An 18,773-nucleotide genomic window follows, 5' to 3' on the forward strand; every position below is an offset into this window, starting at 1 on the left:
ATGTGATTTTCTGGATTTATTTTTCTCATTTTGTCTGTCATAGTTGACGTGTACCTATGATGAAAATTACAGGCCTCTCTCATCTTTTTAAGTGGGAGAACTTGCACAATTGGTGGCTGACTAAATACTTTTTTCCCCCACTGTATATTTAAAACAGCTTATTAAGTGACATTTTCATTTTAAAAAATGAAGAAATAAAGTACTAATACATCAAATGTATCTCTTAAGTTCTGATTAGTGAAGAAAATAAAATACTTAGGGCTCTGGTTCACATGTGCCACAATGACATAATGCAGTGCATGATAATCCAGCATCCTGGCATCGACACTTCGAGAACAGACAGGCTAACTTTTGCAGCCACACCTCAGGTGTTCTCTGCAAGCTTTGGCAGCCTCTTGTAAGAGTGTCCACAAAGGAGTCCAGGAATCAATTGATTTAGCCCATCAAAATCTTTCTGGTGAAGGTCACGATTGGATGGTTTTCAGACTTGTTGACCAAATGCTTGTTTCGTACACTGCTCGGTTTGAATATTGCAGCAGTGTAGCCTGTGTTGGGGAGACGTTCTCCGTTGAGAATGACCTCTTGGAGAAGAGCTCCTTCCTCAGATCATTGACACAATCTAGTCGGTTGTCTTGTCATAGAGAACACAGGTGGTGTATCTCTCAAGCAATGTCAGCCAGCAGATTGCTTACAGCTGGACTAGGGTCGGACAGGTTTCCTGTGTAGATTAAGACACAGTGGAGCCGACACGAGATATGGCTCGGAAAAGGTACCCCAATCCAGGGATGAGAAATGCATTGTACTCTGAATTGTTCCATTATCCCAACCATTACACAAGAAGATTGAATGACTGGTAGGTTTCCGGAAAACTACAGTTTTCGTCCTCATGCTAGCTAGCAGTAGCCACAGCCGCCATTATGGAATGGCACGTAGCGTTGAACAACAAAGGAGCTGATTGGCGGACTCTGCCATTCCAAAATGATCAGGGACCCATGATGTAATTCCATTACCGTAATTCTGTTACCGTATGTAAATCCACTTCACCTACTGTAGTTTAATAACCAAAATCTATTTTTTTTCAAACTCAAGTTGTCATGTCAAAGCTGACACCCCATTCTCTCTGCAGACATCTTTGAATCTTAATTCGGAGCAGATATTTAACAGAGACTTTGGAAAACGTGGTCTCATAAAAACAGGGAGAGTTTACTGTAATTCGGTTATCAAACTTTGCAGCTGCACAGTTCTTCCAGTAAATGCATTTTTGTGAAATTTGGTGAAATACCAAAGTATTCTAAATAGGCATAGATATGTAACACAAGTTGAGTTTTGGTGTTTCAAGGCTATACTTTAGGCAGGTTAGTTATGGACTATAATGGCATATTGTTGAAGAGTGGTCCACTATTCACAAATACAAAATATTTTTTAAACTTTTGGCCCCAGAAATTCAACAGTAGTATCACCTTTCCAAAATCGGATTCATTTTGCCTGAGTTTCAGTACATTAGAGTCTTTGGTCCAGTTCTATTTCGGTACTCAGCCAGCTCCTTCCCTAATTGACTAGAATCGATTTATCTAGTCTAGAATAGAACAGAATAGAGTAGAATGGAAAATAACTATTGTCCATTTTGTGTGGTTTGCATATTTTATATTGTTTTAACCAATTAATTATTCGCAATGGAATAACTTGTTTCAATGGTTTTCAAATTAGCCAACACAGCCATTATAATCTGCTGCTGTCAACATATACCTTTTGCACTTGCACAGTTGCCAATTTTTAAAAAAGTTAATAATTTACTGTTCAAGATAGACAGTGAGTAGAGAGTTCGTACAATCTCTACACAAACTTGTTTCAACATGCCCACCAAAAGGCCTAAAGCTTGAGGAGATTGAGAATGCCATTATCCATAAACCATGAGTTTGGAGCTTTTTGTAGCAGTAAAATATCAAGGTGCATTCAGGGATAAATTGAATCTTGACAAATAAGATTCTATTACTGACTGAGCATTTTGTTGAAGGTTGTTTTTCAAACTTGATTCTATACTGGAGAAACTATGACAGTTTTTATGGCATGTAATTCACTTTTATGACGATGATTTGTTGTGAGATAATTGACTTGCAGATATACAGTGGCTTGCGAAAGTATACACCCCCCTTGGCATTTTTCCTATTTTGTTGCCTTACAACCTGGAATTAAAATAGATTTTTTGGGGGGGTTGTATCATTTGATTTACACAACATGCCTACCACTTTGAAAATGCAAAATATTTTTTATTGTGAAACAGAAAATAAATAAGATAAAGAAACAGAAAACTTGAGCGTGCATAACTATTCACCCCCCAAAGTCAATTATTCGTAGAGCCACCTTTTGCAGCAATTACAGCTGCAAGTCTCTTGGGGTATATCTCTATAAACTTGGCACATCTAGCCATTTTTCAAAGCAAAACTGCTCCAGATCCTTCAAGTTGGATGGGTTCCGCTGGTGTACAGCAATCTTTAAGTCATACCACAGATTCTCAATTGGATTGAGGTCTGGGCTTTGACTAGGCCATTCCAAAACATTTAAATGTTTCCCCTTAAACCACTCAAGTGTTGCTTTAGTAGTATGCTTAGGGTCATTGTCCTGCTGGAAGGTGAACCTCCGTTCCAGTCTCAAATCTCTGGAAGACTGAAACAGGTTTCCCTCAAGAATTTTCCTGTATTTAGCGCCATCCATCATTCCTTAAATTCTGACCAGTTTTCCAGTCCCTGCCGATGAAAAACATCCCCACAGCATGATGCTGCCACCACCATGCTTAACTGTGAGGATGTTGTTCTCGGGGTGATGAGAGGTGTTGGGTTTGCGCCAGACATAGCGTTTTCCTTGTTGGCCAAAAAGCTCAATTTTAGTCTCATCTGACCAGAGTACCTTCTTCCATATGTTTGGGGAGTCTCCCATATGCCTTTTGGCGAACACCAAACGTGTTTGCTTATTTTTTTCTTCAAGCAATGGCTTTTATCTGGCCACTCTTCCGTAAAGCCCAGCTTTGTGGAGTGTATGGCTTAAAGTGGTCCTTTGCAACTGCTTCAGGGTTATCTTTGTTGCCTCTCTGATTAATGCCCTCCTTGCCTGGTCCGTGAGTTTTGGTGGGCGGCCCTCTCTTGGCAGGTTTGTTGTGGTGCCATATTCTTTCTATTTTTTATTCATGGATTTAATGGTGCTCCGTGGGATGTTCGAAGTTTCTGATATTGTTTTATAACCCAACCCTGAACTGTACTTCTCCACAACTTTATCCCTGACCTGTTTGGAGAGCTCCTTGGTCTTCATGGTGCCGCTTGCTTGGTGGTGCCCCTTGCTTAGTGGTGTTGCAGACTCTGGGCCCTTTCAGAACAGGTGTATATACACTGAGATCATGTGACAGATCATGTGACACTTAGATTGCACACAGATTGACTTTATTTAACTAATTATGTGACTTCTGAAGGTAATTGGTTGCATCAGATCTTATTTAGGGGCTTCATAGCAAAGGGGGTGAATACATATGCACGCACCACTTTTCCGTTATTTATTTTGTATAATGTTTTGAATCAAGTTATTTTTTTCATTTCACTTCACCAATTTGGACTATTTTGTGTATGTCCATTACATGACATCCAAATAAAAATCCATTTAAATTACAGGTTGTAATGTAACAAAATAGGAAAAACGCCAAGGGGGCTGAATACTTTTGCAAGGCACTGTAATGTTAGGGGTAGATTACGCCTAGCTACGAACAGGTCAGGGTTGTAGTATACAGTCAATTTACCAGTTCTACAGCTCTGTGGATCAATTACAATGAATACCATCAGTTTATCATCTAAAACACACACACACACTTTAACTCTTTGGTTCCCAAGAATTCCTTTCAACCTTTTACATTTTTTTTTATGATGTCTTGGAAACAATTACTTTTAGGTCACTGTGCCCGGAGATAAGCGTTGTTGGTGCTAAAAGCTCTTTATAGAAGATTGGGATTTCCATCCCAATCTAGTCAATTTGAATTTAACATGAGGTGACTGTTTTAGTCTGTGTGTTTAATACTGTTCTGTAGCCTATGCTTGTCCTCATATTTAGAGAAACTAGATACTGTATGTGTCAATAAAGTACAATGCTGTGTCTCATTATCTTATGCTCCTCAGTAACTACAGCTTCATCATTGCCTTTCTCTGTGCATGCTGCCAGACAGTTCATGGGACATCTTTGGGATATGTCTTGCATTTGTTTACAACACAGTGTAGCCTTCACTTTAATACACACAAACACATACACACAAACTCTTTCTCCTCTGTGTTAGATTTCTCTGTTTTGTGTCTAAGTGTCCAGTTAGGCAATCAGCCAATGTATTTGTTTTGGCCTTCATAACATACTGGATACTGGCCAAGCCCCCACTCCCCCCACTCTCCTCACTCCCCACTCTCCCCACTCTCCCCACTCCCCCTACTCTCCCCACTCCCCCCACTCCCTTTTTCCACTTCTCCACCTCAGAGAAAATCAGATTGTCAGAATGTTCTGTTGTTTAACCATTCTGTGTCAGGCTTCACTATGTCAGGCAAATGAATGAGCCAGAGGTGATCATGCAGTGGTGAAAAAATCAAACTAAGGGGAAAGTATTGGGCAATTCCGTTTTAGTCGTGTCTTTATTTGTCTAGTGCAATGACAGACACAACACACAACTCTAAAGCTGTCATGAGAGAGTTCACTTTCTTTCCATGTAACCTTTTCACACTCTCGAATTGCTCGCGCTTTGACTTGTCTTCCAGTCAAGTCCCGTGAAACCAGATGGTCGACAGACAGAGAGCTGGCTGGTGGCCGAGATCACATTCCATGTGATCTGTGTACTCCCTTCATAAACACTTTTCAATTCAAATGTGATGAACATAAACTATTAACTACTAACTACAGTATGATGGTATTACAAAATAGTGACTTATTAAACTGCTTTAGTGCAGGTATCTGCACAGACCTCTTGCTGAACTTTGTCCTCCTTCCGGGCAGGCAGGAAAACAACACTGTGAGTATAAAAGGGGGAGCAGAGAGAGTTGAGGATTGTTTTTCTTCCAGAAGCTACTGCTAGACCGAGCTGAGCTGACTGAGGAGGGACTTTTTACCAGACAGTAAGTTACTGCAAAATGATTTCCTACCTTTTTGTGCATGTTGATAAGACAGAGCATAACTCTTTCTCTCTTTTTTTATGTCTATAACCTGTGATACACGATCACTTGAACAAATTGAGACAAAGTGTTTTGCTATTTCTTTAGCTTTGTTATTTTGCTTGTGTTGTCTCCATATGGCATATACACTGTATTTAATCATTTCCAGTGGATTTGCAATTGGTTTTTTCTAAAATATGAATATGCAGAGAGAGAGCGAAAGAGAGAACTTTCCGCACTTAACCAGCCTCCCCTAACCGTTGTTTTTCTACCGTTCATCAGTACGCCTTTGGTTATGCAATATAATTTCTAAATGAACAAAAACAACAACAATATCTATCCCCATAAATAAAAGGCTAGAAATGTAAAACATCAGAAAATAAGTTACATTTCATACCAATTCCTAATTTCTTTCATGTCAGCAAATAAAATATTTTTAAAAAGTATTCCTTTCTTTGTCTCTTTTATCTTCATGCCATTGATAGGACAAATAACTGATATCCAGGCAGCATTGCTTTTACTTAATAAGTCTGATAAGGGAATGACTGAGGGAAAGAGACGTAATTTAGGACGATTGGGACACAACCCAAAATTGAGTTGATCTTTAATTATCTAGTGTCCAACTATCTATTACCACACTATTGGGACACAGATAGTAAATTGTGACATAGCATTGAACTACTGTACAAACCCTGTCCTCATTACCTGAGCTGACTCTTACCTAACTTGCTTTACCTCTCTCTCTCTCTCTCTCTCTCTCTCTCTCTCTCTCTCTCTCTCTCTCTCTCTCTCTCTCTCTCTCTCTCTCTCTCTCTCTCTCCTACTCTCATGCAGATCAAGCCTGCCGTGCAGCACCGCGATGTGGGCGGGACTAAGCTTGCTCCTGGCTCTCTGCCTGCTCCCTGGGGGCGGAACAGAGAGCGAGGGGGAGGGGACCCGCTGTAAGCCACCACCTGGTTGGAGCATTGGGGAGGTGGAGCCTATGAAGGAGGTCATGGGCCAGGTCACGGTGGTGGCCCTCCTTCAGGCCAGCTGATTGTTCTGCTTGGTGCAGGCGTCCTTGTAAGTGGACCAGATAGGGCTCGGTTCCATTTCGGACCCCTAGCCACTTTCCTAGTGTTGTTTTTGTTATGCCCGTTCTTTATTTTGTTATTTCATTATTTATTTTTTACCATCTCTCCATATCCTCATGTTTCACTTCCCTGTTGTGTTCCTCTGAGCAGATTGGATGGGCTGCGCTTGAAGCTGGAGGGTCAGGGTCTGGAGAATGTGACCTATATGGTGGTGAACCACCAGGGGCAGCAGGCCCAGCGCCTACACACCATGCTGAGGCGGAAACTGTCTGAGAACATCACACTATACCAACAGGAGCCCAAACAGGATGACGTGTGGCAGACCCTGGCTGGAGAGAAGGATGACTTCCTCATCTATGACAGGTCAGCTCCAGACTTAGGTCTCTCTGTCTGTCTGCGGTCAGTCTACTCAGAAATACAAACCGTGCTCACCATGCTCTCTGTTCCCCTAACAATTATCCTTCTCCCTCTCTCTCTCTCTCTCTCTCTCTCTCTCTCTCTCTCTCTCTCTCTCTCTCTCTCTCTCTCTCTCTCTCGCTCTCTCTCTCTCTCTCTCTCTCTCTCTCTCTCTCTCTCTGTCTCTCTGCCAGGTGTGGTCGTCTGACCTACCATATCTCCCTGCCCTACTCCATCCTAGATACTCCCTATGTAGAGAACGCCATCAAGGAGACCTACTGCACACGCATCTGTGGGGACTGCACGTATGAGGTACACACACACACACACACACACACACACACACACACACACACACACTGGGTGTGTCTGTGTTTGTATGTGGGAATTAGCTCTATGAGTTATGGAAAACAATCCAAGACCCCTCCTCTTTTCCCCCACACAGAGCAATGAGATCCCAGCAGAGTGCAACAGGACAGTAGAGGCGAAGCCTGAGGGAGAGGAGAAGCCAGTCACCGGAGGGGAGACAACTCATGGTGGACACGGCCATCATCACCATGGCCACGGTCATGGTCACAATGGCAACCGCCATAGTCACGGTCACCATGGTGAGAGGGGGATGGGGCGCGATCACAGGCGTGATCATGGGGCAGAGCAGCAGCAGCAGCAGCAGCAGCAGCACCAACATGGCGCTGAGGGGCTCCAACACGGCCAGGCCCACGGCCAGTTGCACGTTGGTCAGGAGCATATGGGTCAGCAGGCGGTGCAACTGGGCCAGATGCCCCAGGAAAGGCAGGGAGGGCATATTATGCAGAATCCCTGAATGAATGGGAGGTCCAGGTGAAAGGCGGAGCACAGCTGACAGTGGAAAGAGGGGTCTGATCTAAGTCCCTCCTCCAAGGTCAGCTGATGCTGACACTGACGGAGGCTGTTTGGCGATGGGGTGAGCAACGAGCTAATCGGGCTCTGACACTGTGATGAGGCGCTGCCCGCCTCCTGACAGTGTCATGGACTGATGGGCCTCAGGGAGACCTGACAGTGACGCTCGCCCCCCGCTGACTGACAGCAGCCTCAGCCAGTCATGTGAGCCTGACCCATGGGTGTTGAGAGCTGAGGGTGAGGGCAGCTGTAAGCAGAGCCATGGCTCTGTGACAGTTACCTTGCTATACCTTATAGGCCTCAGATTAACATCTGTGAGACCAACACCGGGGCGAAGCGCTCTTATAACATCTTACCAACTAGTATTACCCTGGGACCGTGAAGCCACACCTGACAGAGAGAGATGGGAGGACACGCATTGGGTCTGGTAGGTGAATGCCAAGCCTAAACCCATGACAATATGGGGAACAGGATGGTATTTAAGATGTGACCACAGTGATGGTAAAACTTCAAGGAATGTGTCCTCCACCCTATCACTCTCTATCAGTGTGTTGGTGTCACCCTCCTGGGAGTGTATGGGGTGATTATGTTGACGTTTCTCCTGCTCCGTTTAGCTCCCTCCATCCACAATGAAGGCAGGCGCAGAAACTACGCTCTAGTGGCGTCTGTCTGATGTCCGGCTGGGGAGAGGGGAGGGGGAGGGACTTACACCCCCTGAAGTTTGAAATATCGAGGGCTTTGGAAGGAGAATGTAGTAGTAGTTGCCTATGCTGAACAAACTGGCATCACGTTAGCAAAACCAATTTGGTTAAAATACATTATTGATAGTTCAGATTTGTTTTATTAGGCCTAAAAAAAAAAAAAAAAACTCACCAACCTTTTGTTTTTGCATACCTTAACTCTCTGGTGTTTTAAAGCAGTTGTGTGTTTTGTAGACAAAGCTTTCAAACGTCAATATCCATTGCTTACAGTTGTGAGGATGTGTGTTTAGTTACAGTCACTGAGTTATTTTTGTTTGGCAATATTGCACACATATGTATAATGCACTCTTTTTGAACTAACACAACAAAGAGTGAACATTTTTCAACCAACAAAATAGAGGGAACACTTTTCAACTAGCAAAAGAAACCATCTAGAATGAGAGGTGGGTGAACAGAAAAGATTGAAAGATTGTTTGAATCCATTCTGTACTTAATGAAGGCCTCTAGGGGAAGACAACTGTCACCTAGAACACCTGATGCTTTGTACAGACAACGTTCATTCTGACTGTGGACTGTTAGGTGGTGTAGCATGTTAGAAACGATTAATAAAGATGGTTGATGCACTCATATTGCACTGTTGTCTTGTTTATCTACTCTCCGTGTGTGTGTGTGTGTCTGTGTCTGTGGTGTGTGTGTGTGTGTGTGTGTGTGAGTGAGTGAGTGTGCAGAGGGCAACACAGGAATATATAGCCTTTTATAAGCCATCTTTATCTCTGGCCTATCACCTGACAGACAGACTGATCTTTAGATTGATTTATTGAAATGCAAACAAAACAAGCAGTGATTGCGTAACATTTCCAGTAAATTCATGTTTGAACTAAGTAATCTGAAAAGTTGTTCAGAGTGTTTTCACTGTCAAAGAATTTGGCACTTTGCCTACCCGTGTCTGGTACTTCAACACGTGACTCACATGTTGGTCAAGTAGTGGGAGTCATATTACCACAAAAATGGGTAACACTTTATTTGGATAGTCCATCTGTTGATCCTCTACAGACTATCTACAGACTATCAGTAACATTTCAACTAACTATGTACTAACCCTAACCCTAGCTCTAACCCTAACCTTAACCCTTATCCTAACCCTAAACTTAACCCTTACCCTAGCCCTAACCCTAACCCTTAGCCTAAACCTTATTCTAAACCTAATCCTAACCCTAACCGTAACCTTAGCAAGCAGTTGCTTATCAACAGATAGTTTGTTGATAGTATGACCATCTACAGATGGAAAATCCGGACGATCCAAATAAAGTGTGACCCAAAAAAGTATCATGGAAATAACTTTAGTACTTTAATAACTTTAAGTACTTTGTGTGTAAAGTTTGTTGCATGATTTTAACAGTACATTAAAGAACACTCAGAAACGCTTTTATTATTCTACATTGAAAAAACTTTGCCTGCAATTCAGAACAATCACCACCAGAAAGCAGAGGAGATCTGTAAAAGGTTCTAGAGCTCTCCTGCCAGAGTGCGTCATTTTGTCGATGCAGCCTGTAGACTAGTTCTTCTTACCAGAATATGGGTTAAGAGGTAGTGTTCCTATTCCTTTCCACAGAATACTGGTATCACAAAATAAATCATTCCACCAATTTGGTGCCTGGTTGATTTCACTTAATTTTAACATTCTGTCATAAAGAGCAGATGTTGAACTTCATAAGAGAAGAAAATAAAATAAAAAAGACTATAGTAAGTGCCTATTTAGTGCCAAATAAAGTAAAATGGTTGACCATACAGGGTTGACGATTAATTCTTAAATCAGCCAGAAATCCACTTGTGACAGGGGGAACGGAAGCTTGCTGTATGTGACAGGGTGTGACAATTGAATACAAGCTTCACAAAAAATAAAAAATTATTTAAACAATTCTAGCCTGTCCATCTATGGGTAACAGGGTTGACGTTTTATAATCGACCCGCTCAGTTTTCCACCACAAAACACCAGAAAATGGCCAAAAAGAGTAGAATCAGCTGACCTGTTTTTTACTCTATAATTTGACTATTAGATGTTTAAAATATTTTTAAAGGAATAGTTTCACCATATTAAAATGATAGATCAGTTCATGTAACAGAGTTGACCTTAAAATGAGGGACAGGCGTAAATGAATCACTAATCATATTCAATAAATAATTATCTTCAGAAATGACTTCGTCAAAGCAACAAAATAACTAGGGATGAGGGTGAAACTTGGCTACAATTTGGGATTAAGTGGGTTAAACTCTTCCTAGAAGTGACACAGGGTTGACGGATGGACATTAAAAATCAGATTTATTGAATTCTCCATGTGGTCTATATAACAGGCTTTTAAATTCAATATTGGTGCACAACTTATACTTTAAATATCAAAGGGACGCAAAAGGCACTCTTTTCATGGAACGACCCAGTTATGACAATAGTCAACTCCCTGTCTGTCAGTGGAGGCTGCTGAGGAGAAGGCTCATAATAATGGCTGGAATGAAGTGATGTGTATGATACCATTCCATTCACTCCATACCAGCCATTACAGTGCATTCGGAAAGTATTCAGACCCCTTGACTTTTTCCACATTTTGTTACGTTACAGCCTTATTCAAAAATGTTCCTCATCAATCTACACACCTACCCCATAATGACAAAGCGAAAACAGGTTTTTAGATTTCTTTTGCCCGAAAAAATTATAAAATAAATGAAATACCTTATTTACATACATATTCAGACCAAATTGAGCTCAGGTGCATCTTGCTTCCATTGATCATCCTTGAGATGTTTCTAAAACTTGATTGGAGTCCACCTGTGGTCAATTCAGTTGATTGGACATGATTTGGAAAGGCGCACACCTGTATAAATAAGGTCCCACAGTTTACAGTGCATGTCAGAGCAAAAACCAAGCCATGAGGTCGAAGGAATTGTCCGTAGAGCTCCGAGACAGGATTGTGTTGAGACACAGATCTGGGGAAGGGTACCAAAAATATTCTGCAGCATTGAAGGTCCCCAAGAACACAGTGGCCTCCATCATTCTTAAATGGAATAAGTTTGGAACCACCAAGACTCTTCCTAGAGCTGGCCGCACGGCCAAACTGAGCAATCGGGGGAGAAGGGCCTAGGTCAGGGAGGTGACAGAGCTCCAGAGTTCCTCTGTGAAGGACAACCATCTCTGCAGCACTCCACCAATCAGGTGTTTATGGCAGAGTTGCCAGACGGAAGCCACTCCTCAGTAAAAGGCACATAACAACCCACTTGGAGTTTGCCAAAAGGCACCCAAAGGACTCTCAGACCATGAGAAACAAGATTCTCTGGTCTGATAAAACAAAGATTGAACTCTTTGGCCTGAATGCCAAGCGTCACGTCTGGAGGAATCCTGCCACCATCCCTAAGATGGTGGTGGCAGCCTCATCCTGTGGGGATGTTTTTCAGTGGCAAGGGCTGGGAGACTAGTCAGGATTGAGGGAAAGATGAACGGAGCAAAGTACAGCGAGATCCTTGATGAAAACCTGCTCCAGAGTACTCAGGACCTCAGACTGGGGTGAAGATTCACCTTCCAACAGGACAAGGACCCTAAGCACACAGCCAAGTCAATGCAGGAGTGGAGTCTCTGAATGTCCTTGAGTGGCACAGCCAGAGACCGGACTTAAACCCGATCGAACATCTCTGGAGAGACCTGAAAATAGCTGTGCAGCAACGCTCCCAATCCAACTTGACAGAGCTTGAGAGGATCTGCAGAGAAGAATGGGAGAAACTCCCCAAATACATGTGTGCCAAGCTTGTAGTGTCATACCCAAGAAGACTCGAGGCTGTAATCGCTGCCAAAGGTGCTTCAACAAAGTACTGAGTAAAGGGTCTGAATACTTATGTAAATGTAATATTTCATTTTTTATTTTTTTTATACATTTGCAAGACCTATTTTTGCTTTGTCATTATGGGGTATTGTGTGTAGATTGATGAGGGGACTCTTCTTTTGTAAAAATGACTGTTAATCAAAAAAACATATGATATTAAAGACACGGTCCCGTGCAGCTCAGTTGGTAGAGCATGGCGCTTGCAACGCCAGGGTTGTGGGTTTGATTCCCACGGGGGGCCAGTATGAAAAAATGTATGCACTCACTAACTGTAAGTCGCTCTGGATAAGAGCGTCTGCTAAATGATGTAAATGTAAATTGACACATTTTCAAGTGGTAGCTGTTTTTAGAGTTTTATAGGTCATGATACTATGAATGACAAAGTGTGCATGTCGTGAGAGACTTATTTGGTAGAAAGATTTGCTTTTGAGACATGTAGGATGTGCATTGCCAAGTTGCATGTTGTTTTGATAACTGTATTTAGAGTTTTGCACATGTATCCGCAGTATTGAACAATGTTTGTTAGCAATCGGAAAAAAAAATAATTGAAAAATGGTATGGTTCAAATAAATTATGTAAAAGAGGTGGCAAACAAGTCAGGCTGCTCAGCTGATTGGTTGACATACTGTCAATTGAGACATTTTGTGACTAAACTTAACAAAAATAAGAAATTATATTACCAAACCAAGATAAATGACAATAAAACGCAATGGGAAAAGACTTTGGAGTATCTTAAATGATATCATGGGCAGAAAACCCAATTCATCTCCATCGTTCATTGAAGTTGATGGGATCATTTATAACAAAACCTTTCGATATTGCCAATCATTTCAATTACTATTTCACTAGTAAAGTGGAAGAACTCAGAAGTAAAATGGCAACATTGAACAGTGAACCATCATATTTGTGTATAAAAGATCTACAGTAATAATGAAAGAGAAGAATTGCTGTTTTGAATTTGGTCAAGTTAGTGTTGGAGAGCTGGAGAAACTATTCTTACCCATCAATAATGACAAGCCACCAGCTATAGATAAACTTAATGGGAAACTATTGAGAATGGTAGCAGATTGTATTACCACCCCTATTTGCTATATCCTTAACCAAAGTCTAAAGGAGTGTGTGTCCACAGGCGTGGGAGGAAGCTAAAGTAATTCCACTGCCTAAAAATAGTAAAGCACCCTTTGCTGGCTCTAACAGCCACTCAATCAGTTTGCTGCCTGTTCTTAGTAAACTGATGGAGAGAATTGTATTTGACCAAATACAATGCTATTTTTCAGAGAACAAGTTAACTACTGACTATCAGCATTCATACAGAGAAGGGCATTCAACTTGTATTGACTCAGATGACTGATGATTGGTTAAATACATTGATAATAAGATGATAGTTGGAGATGCATAAAGGGTGTGACCATTGAGCAAGTTGAGGAAGCTAAACTCCTAGGTATAACATTGGATGGTCAATTATCATGGTTAAGTCAAATTGACAAAGTTGTTGTGAAGATGGGGAGGGGTATGTCTGTTATAAAAATATGTTATGCGTGTTTTACATAAAAATCAACTGTAATAGTTGTTCAGGATCAGGTCTTTCAAATATTGATTATTGTCTGGTAATATGGTCAAGTGTAGCAAAGAAGGACCTAGCAAAGCTGCAGCTGGCTCAAAACAGAGCAGCACGCCTTGCCCTTAACTGCACATACAGAACTAACATCAACAGCATGGTTTCCTGGTTGAGTGTTGATGAGAGATTAACTGCTTCTCTTCTAGTTTTTATGAGAAATATTACTGTGATGAAAATTCCAGATTGCCTGCATAATCAAATAACATACAGCACGTACCCCACAAGAAACGCCACCATGGGTCTCTTCACAGACCCCAAGTCCAAAACAAATTCACAGCAACGCACAGTATTATACAGCGCCATGATCATTGGAACTCCCTTCCATCTCCAATTACTCAAGCAAACAGCAAAATTACCTTTTTTTTTGTATAAAACAACATCTAATGGCACAATAGGGACTGTGAAATGACACGAACACACTATCACACTCTAACATACACAATCTACACACACATTATTCTTTAGTTGTATTGTTTGTATATTGTTATATTTTATATTTGTTTGACTGTTCTTGTCTATCACTGTATCAGTGTTTTGTTACTTCTTGTGTTTTATGCTTTTGTGCGGACCCCAGGAAGAATAGCTGCTGCTTTGGGAAAAGCTAATCGGGACCGAATAAACCATTAAACCAATAAATGTGACCAGTGTTCCCTCTCTTTCCTTCCTCATGTTAACACTGTAGCATGTATCACAAGGACCAGTGCCTTACCTCTGAGGCCTAAGGTTGGCCTGTTCACAGCACATATCCTTAAGGGCTTACGTAATGGGGTCAAGGCATCCTCTTCCACCTTTAAAAAGCATCTTCCAGCATCCACAACCATCGCTACAGCAACTCATCCCTGTAATGAAGCTGAATAAACATTGAGAATGCTCCTCTAAAAAAGTTTAACAAGCAAGCAGAAGCAATAAACGAGGGCCGGGTGGGCAGCTAGCGTGGGCGTAATTGGCCTGAAGGGGAGTAGTGACTTATGGGTAATTACCTGCAATATCCTGAGACTGTGAGTGGCTGGCTCTCTGATCGAATCAGCCCCACACTGTGCAGCAGAGTACACAGGCTTTGTCTAATTGGCCGATCTACTTTCCCCATGACACAGGGCTGCTTCCAGAACGCTTCCTGGTCCACTTAGTCCCGGAGAGAGACACACACAGATACATGGACAAACGCACACGCTCTCATAAGTCCACACACATGAGCACGTACATGCGCACACACACACACACTCTCTCTCTTTACTCCTTACACCGTCACTGTACATTGAGAACTCATCCGGAATAATCTAAGGTTAAATTATGCTCCTATTTCATTCTGCATCAGAAGGTTTGGTCCATACATTCAGGCCTTAGCTAAGTTAAATATTTGTATCTACACAGGCATGACCTTTTCTCCATGTTGTTTACATATTGTAGGTATTGTGAGAAATAACAATGTACAAATACGTAACTGACAAAGATCATATCCATTTATTGTGTACCTTTTTGAAAGATATCAAACATTAAACAAAAATGCAGAACACCCCAACTTCAGCATGAGAAACCCGTCGAACATCAAGCCACTTGAACCACATCCTGTCAAATGATGTCAAGCAGGATGTATAGCCAATATCATCAATAGCCAATCAATGTCGAAAGAAATTCCAGAACTTAATAAAAAACAAGCAAACAAACAAAACCTGAGCCAGCGGAACGTTTTGCAACTAAAACTAGAGTTTCTATTGGACAAATTGAGGTAAATCCCTCCCTGTTTCATTCCATTTGCTACCGTTTAAGAAAAGTTTTGCAACAGAATCCGCAAAATGAATACACCACTAGTCTGCTGATGTAAAAGTTTTAAGCAGATTTAAAAGCCACTATAGCCCCCTTCCTCATCTCTCTTTTAATGTCAAAATGTTAAGATAAGCCTTTGACACAGATGACATGGGATTGTAGAAAAACAAAATACAATATAGAGTTTAGTTACAGCAAGATATTGGCTCATATCTTGAAATAATACTTGTACTACCATATCTATACTGTATGACAATACAAAATACTCTGTAGGAAAGTTTCTTATAGGCTGAACAACACACATTATCTTATCATCTTTGTGGTGAATATCAAGGCAATATTGTAAAGAATGTCATTGAAGCTTATTGATAGGTTTCTCCCTGTCCAATTCTTATACAATGTATTCTGCTATGCATTCATGATAGATAATTCACAGATACTTGATTTAGTCTGAAATACAAAATATGGATATATGACAGCCTATATCTTAGTGGTTGCTTAAGCGTTTCTGTAATATTCCAACACATGCACAATTTAGCTAATATTGAAACTGTAGCATCCCATTAAACATAAGGTACATTAGCAAAATTACTGACACAAACGCAGTGGTGTAAAGTACTTAAGTAAAAATACTATAAAGTACTACTTAAGTAGTTTTTTTGGGTATCTGTACTTCACTTTACTATTTATATAAACTTGTACTTTCACTCCATTACTTTTATTCCGCTAAAATTGTCTGTCCTCAGTTGGAAAACTCACTACTGAGTTCCAAACTGCCGCTGGAAGCAACGTCAGCACAATAACTGTTTGTCGGGAGCTTCATGAAATAGGTTACCATGGCCGAGCAGCCGCACACAAGCCTAAGATCACCATTCGCAATGCCAAGCGTCGGCTGGAATGGTGTAAAGCTCACCGCCATTAGACTCTGGAGCAGTGGAAACTCGTTCTCTTGAGTGTTGAATCCCGCTTCACCATCTGGCAATCCGACGGACAAATCTGGGTTTGGCGGATGCCAGGATAATGCTACCTGCCCCAATGCATAGTGCCAACTGTAAAGTTTGGTGGAGGAGGAATAATGGTCTGGGGCTGTTTTTCATGGTTCGGGCTAGGCCCCTTAGTTCCAGTGAAGGTAAATCTTAACTATACTACATAGAATTACATTCTAGATGATTCTGTGCTTCCAACTGTGTGGCAACAGTTTGGGGAAGGCCCTTTCCTGTTTCAGCATGACAATGCCCCCATGCACAAAGCGAGGTCCATACAGAAATGGTTTGTCGAGATCGGTGTGGAAGAACTTGACTGCCTGCACAAAGCCCTGACCTCAACTCCATTGAACACCTTTGGATGAATTGGAACGCCGATGGCGAGCCAGGCCTAATTGCCCAACATCAGTGCCCGACCTCACTAATGCTCTTGTGGCTGAATGAAAGCAAGTCCCCGCAGCAATGTTCCAACATCTAGTGGAAAGCCTTCCCAGATGAGTGGAGGCTGTTATAGCAGCAAAGGGGTGACCAACTCCATATTAAAGCCCATGATTTTGGAATGAGATGTTCGACGAGCAGGTGTCCACATACTTTTGGTCATGTAGTGTATTTACTTTTTACTCACATACATTTTCCCTGATACCCAAAAGTACTCGTTACATGTCGAATGCTTAGCAGGAGAGCAATATGGTCCAATTTACACACCTATCAATATAACACATTGTCATCCCTACTGCCTCTGATCTGGTGGAATATTTAGACACAAATACTGCATTTGTAAATGATATCTGAGTGTTGGAGTGTGCCCCTGGCTGTCCATACATTTTATTTTTTTAAAGGAAAATTGTGCCATCTGGTTTGCTTAATATAAGGATTTTGATGTATAGCATTTACTTTTGCTTTTATGACAATTTTAGTACTTTTTCCACCGCTGTCCTTAAGTACATTTAAAACCAGATACCTTTAGACTTTTACTCAAGTAGTATTTTAGTGGGTGACCTTCACTTGAGTCATTTTCTTTTAAGGTATCTTTACTTTTACTCAAGTATGACAGTTTTGTACTTCTTCCACCACTGCACAAATGGTAAACAGACGTCTCGTTAAGCGTGAATAGAGTTGTCCTCCTTTCTCTCTTCCTATATCTGTAACTTTTCAAAGAACCATAAATGTTATATGAGTACTTCATTATCTAAATAATCTGATATATCTTTCCTTATACTGTATACACAGAGGCACAGAAATGCAATGTATAGAGCTGACATGTTTTCATATTCTACAACACAACATAGAATAATGTCTGTTATAGACAACTCATTTCGATCTCAACCTTCTGTGAAGTTGCACCCTCCTGCATAAGCCCGTGGTAAGGCTGAATCCAGGTGGGGAAACCTACCTAGCAGCAACATTTCTGATTAGCAACAAGAACAAAATACAACACACATAGTTGTTACGGCACTAGTAGACATATATTAAGACATTTGTTTCAATGTTTCCATGCTGGTATCATCACCACAGGTGGCAGCAGCAGTTCACTTAATTATTTCTCAATGAAGCAGAGAGAGAGAGAGAGAGAGAGAGAGAGAGAGAGAGAGAGAGGAGAGAGAGAGAGAGAGAGAGAGAGAGAGAGAGAGAGAGAGAGAGAGAGAGAGAGAGAGAGAGAGAGAGAGAGAGAGAGAGAGAGAGAGAGAGAGAGAGAGAGAGAGAGAGAGAATAAGCATGCCAGAGAATGGCACATTAGAACAGGTTGTGTTGTGATATCATGTGTCTAAAAACACTTATCATCATTCATGGATTGTTGAATAGATGAATCGACAACTGAACATTGATATTGTCCATATTGAACTCTGAACTGAACATTCTTGCTGTACCGGCATAATATACTGAATGTTTCATATTTACCTTAGAAACCTGGTCTCAAGGTTTGATTGACAAGGACTGTGGATCACAGCCTCTTTCTAAAATAGCTCATGCTATGCTGTTGTACTTGGGAGAAAGCCCTGCTAAGGTCAAGAGCACCTGTAGTGAACACCACAAAATAATAACAGATTTCCTGCACTTAAAGATAGGCTTTCAGTCCTTGCGATGCAGTTTGTACACTCTTAGAAAAAAAGGTGCTACCTAGAACTTAAAGGGTTATTCTACTGTATGGGGACAGCAGAAGAACCCTTTTAGGTTCTAGGTAGCACCTTTTTTGAAGGACCATTTTTGGTTACAAGTAGAACCCTTTTGGGTTCAATTTATAACCCTTTCCACGGAGGGTTCTACATGGAAACCCAAAAGGGTTTTCCTATGGGGACAGGCGAAGAACCCTTTTGGAACCCTTTTTTC

The 18,773-nt window shown here is 41.4% G+C and overlaps 1 protein-coding gene and 1 pseudogene across 2 annotated transcripts in view; one reads left to right on the top strand and one right to left on the bottom strand.

The window, feature by feature from the left end:
- Window positions 1–4,888: 4,888 nt before the first annotated feature.
- Window positions 4,889–8,843, top strand: LOC311141450 (selenoprotein Pa-like; annotated as a pseudogene). Its single transcript, XR_014615527.1, has 5 exons — window positions 4,889–5,129; window positions 6,000–6,227; window positions 6,389–6,601; window positions 6,829–6,946; window positions 7,080–8,843. The product of XR_014615527.1 is annotated as a selenoprotein Pa-like (transcript).
- The window catches only part of LOC311141783 (growth hormone receptor-like), a gene marked incomplete at its 3' end in the record, with an annotated part of 82,423 nt that continues 71,239 nt past the window's right edge, over window positions 7,590–18,773 (bottom strand). Inside the window, exons 11-12 of the mRNA XM_084177235.1 lie at window positions 7,883–7,903; window positions 7,590–7,797 (exon numbers count right to left, since the gene is read on the bottom strand). Coding sequence (XP_084033361.1) covers window positions 7,590–7,797; window positions 7,883–7,903 — 229 coding nt within the window. The remainder of the gene's footprint in view (window positions 7,798–7,882; window positions 7,904–18,773) is intronic.

This window comes from Coregonus lavaretus (assembly GCF_964263955.1).
Source record: "Coregonus lavaretus genome assembly, chromosome: 14".
NCBI lineage: Eukaryota > Metazoa > Chordata > Actinopteri > Salmoniformes > Salmonidae > Coregonus > Coregonus lavaretus.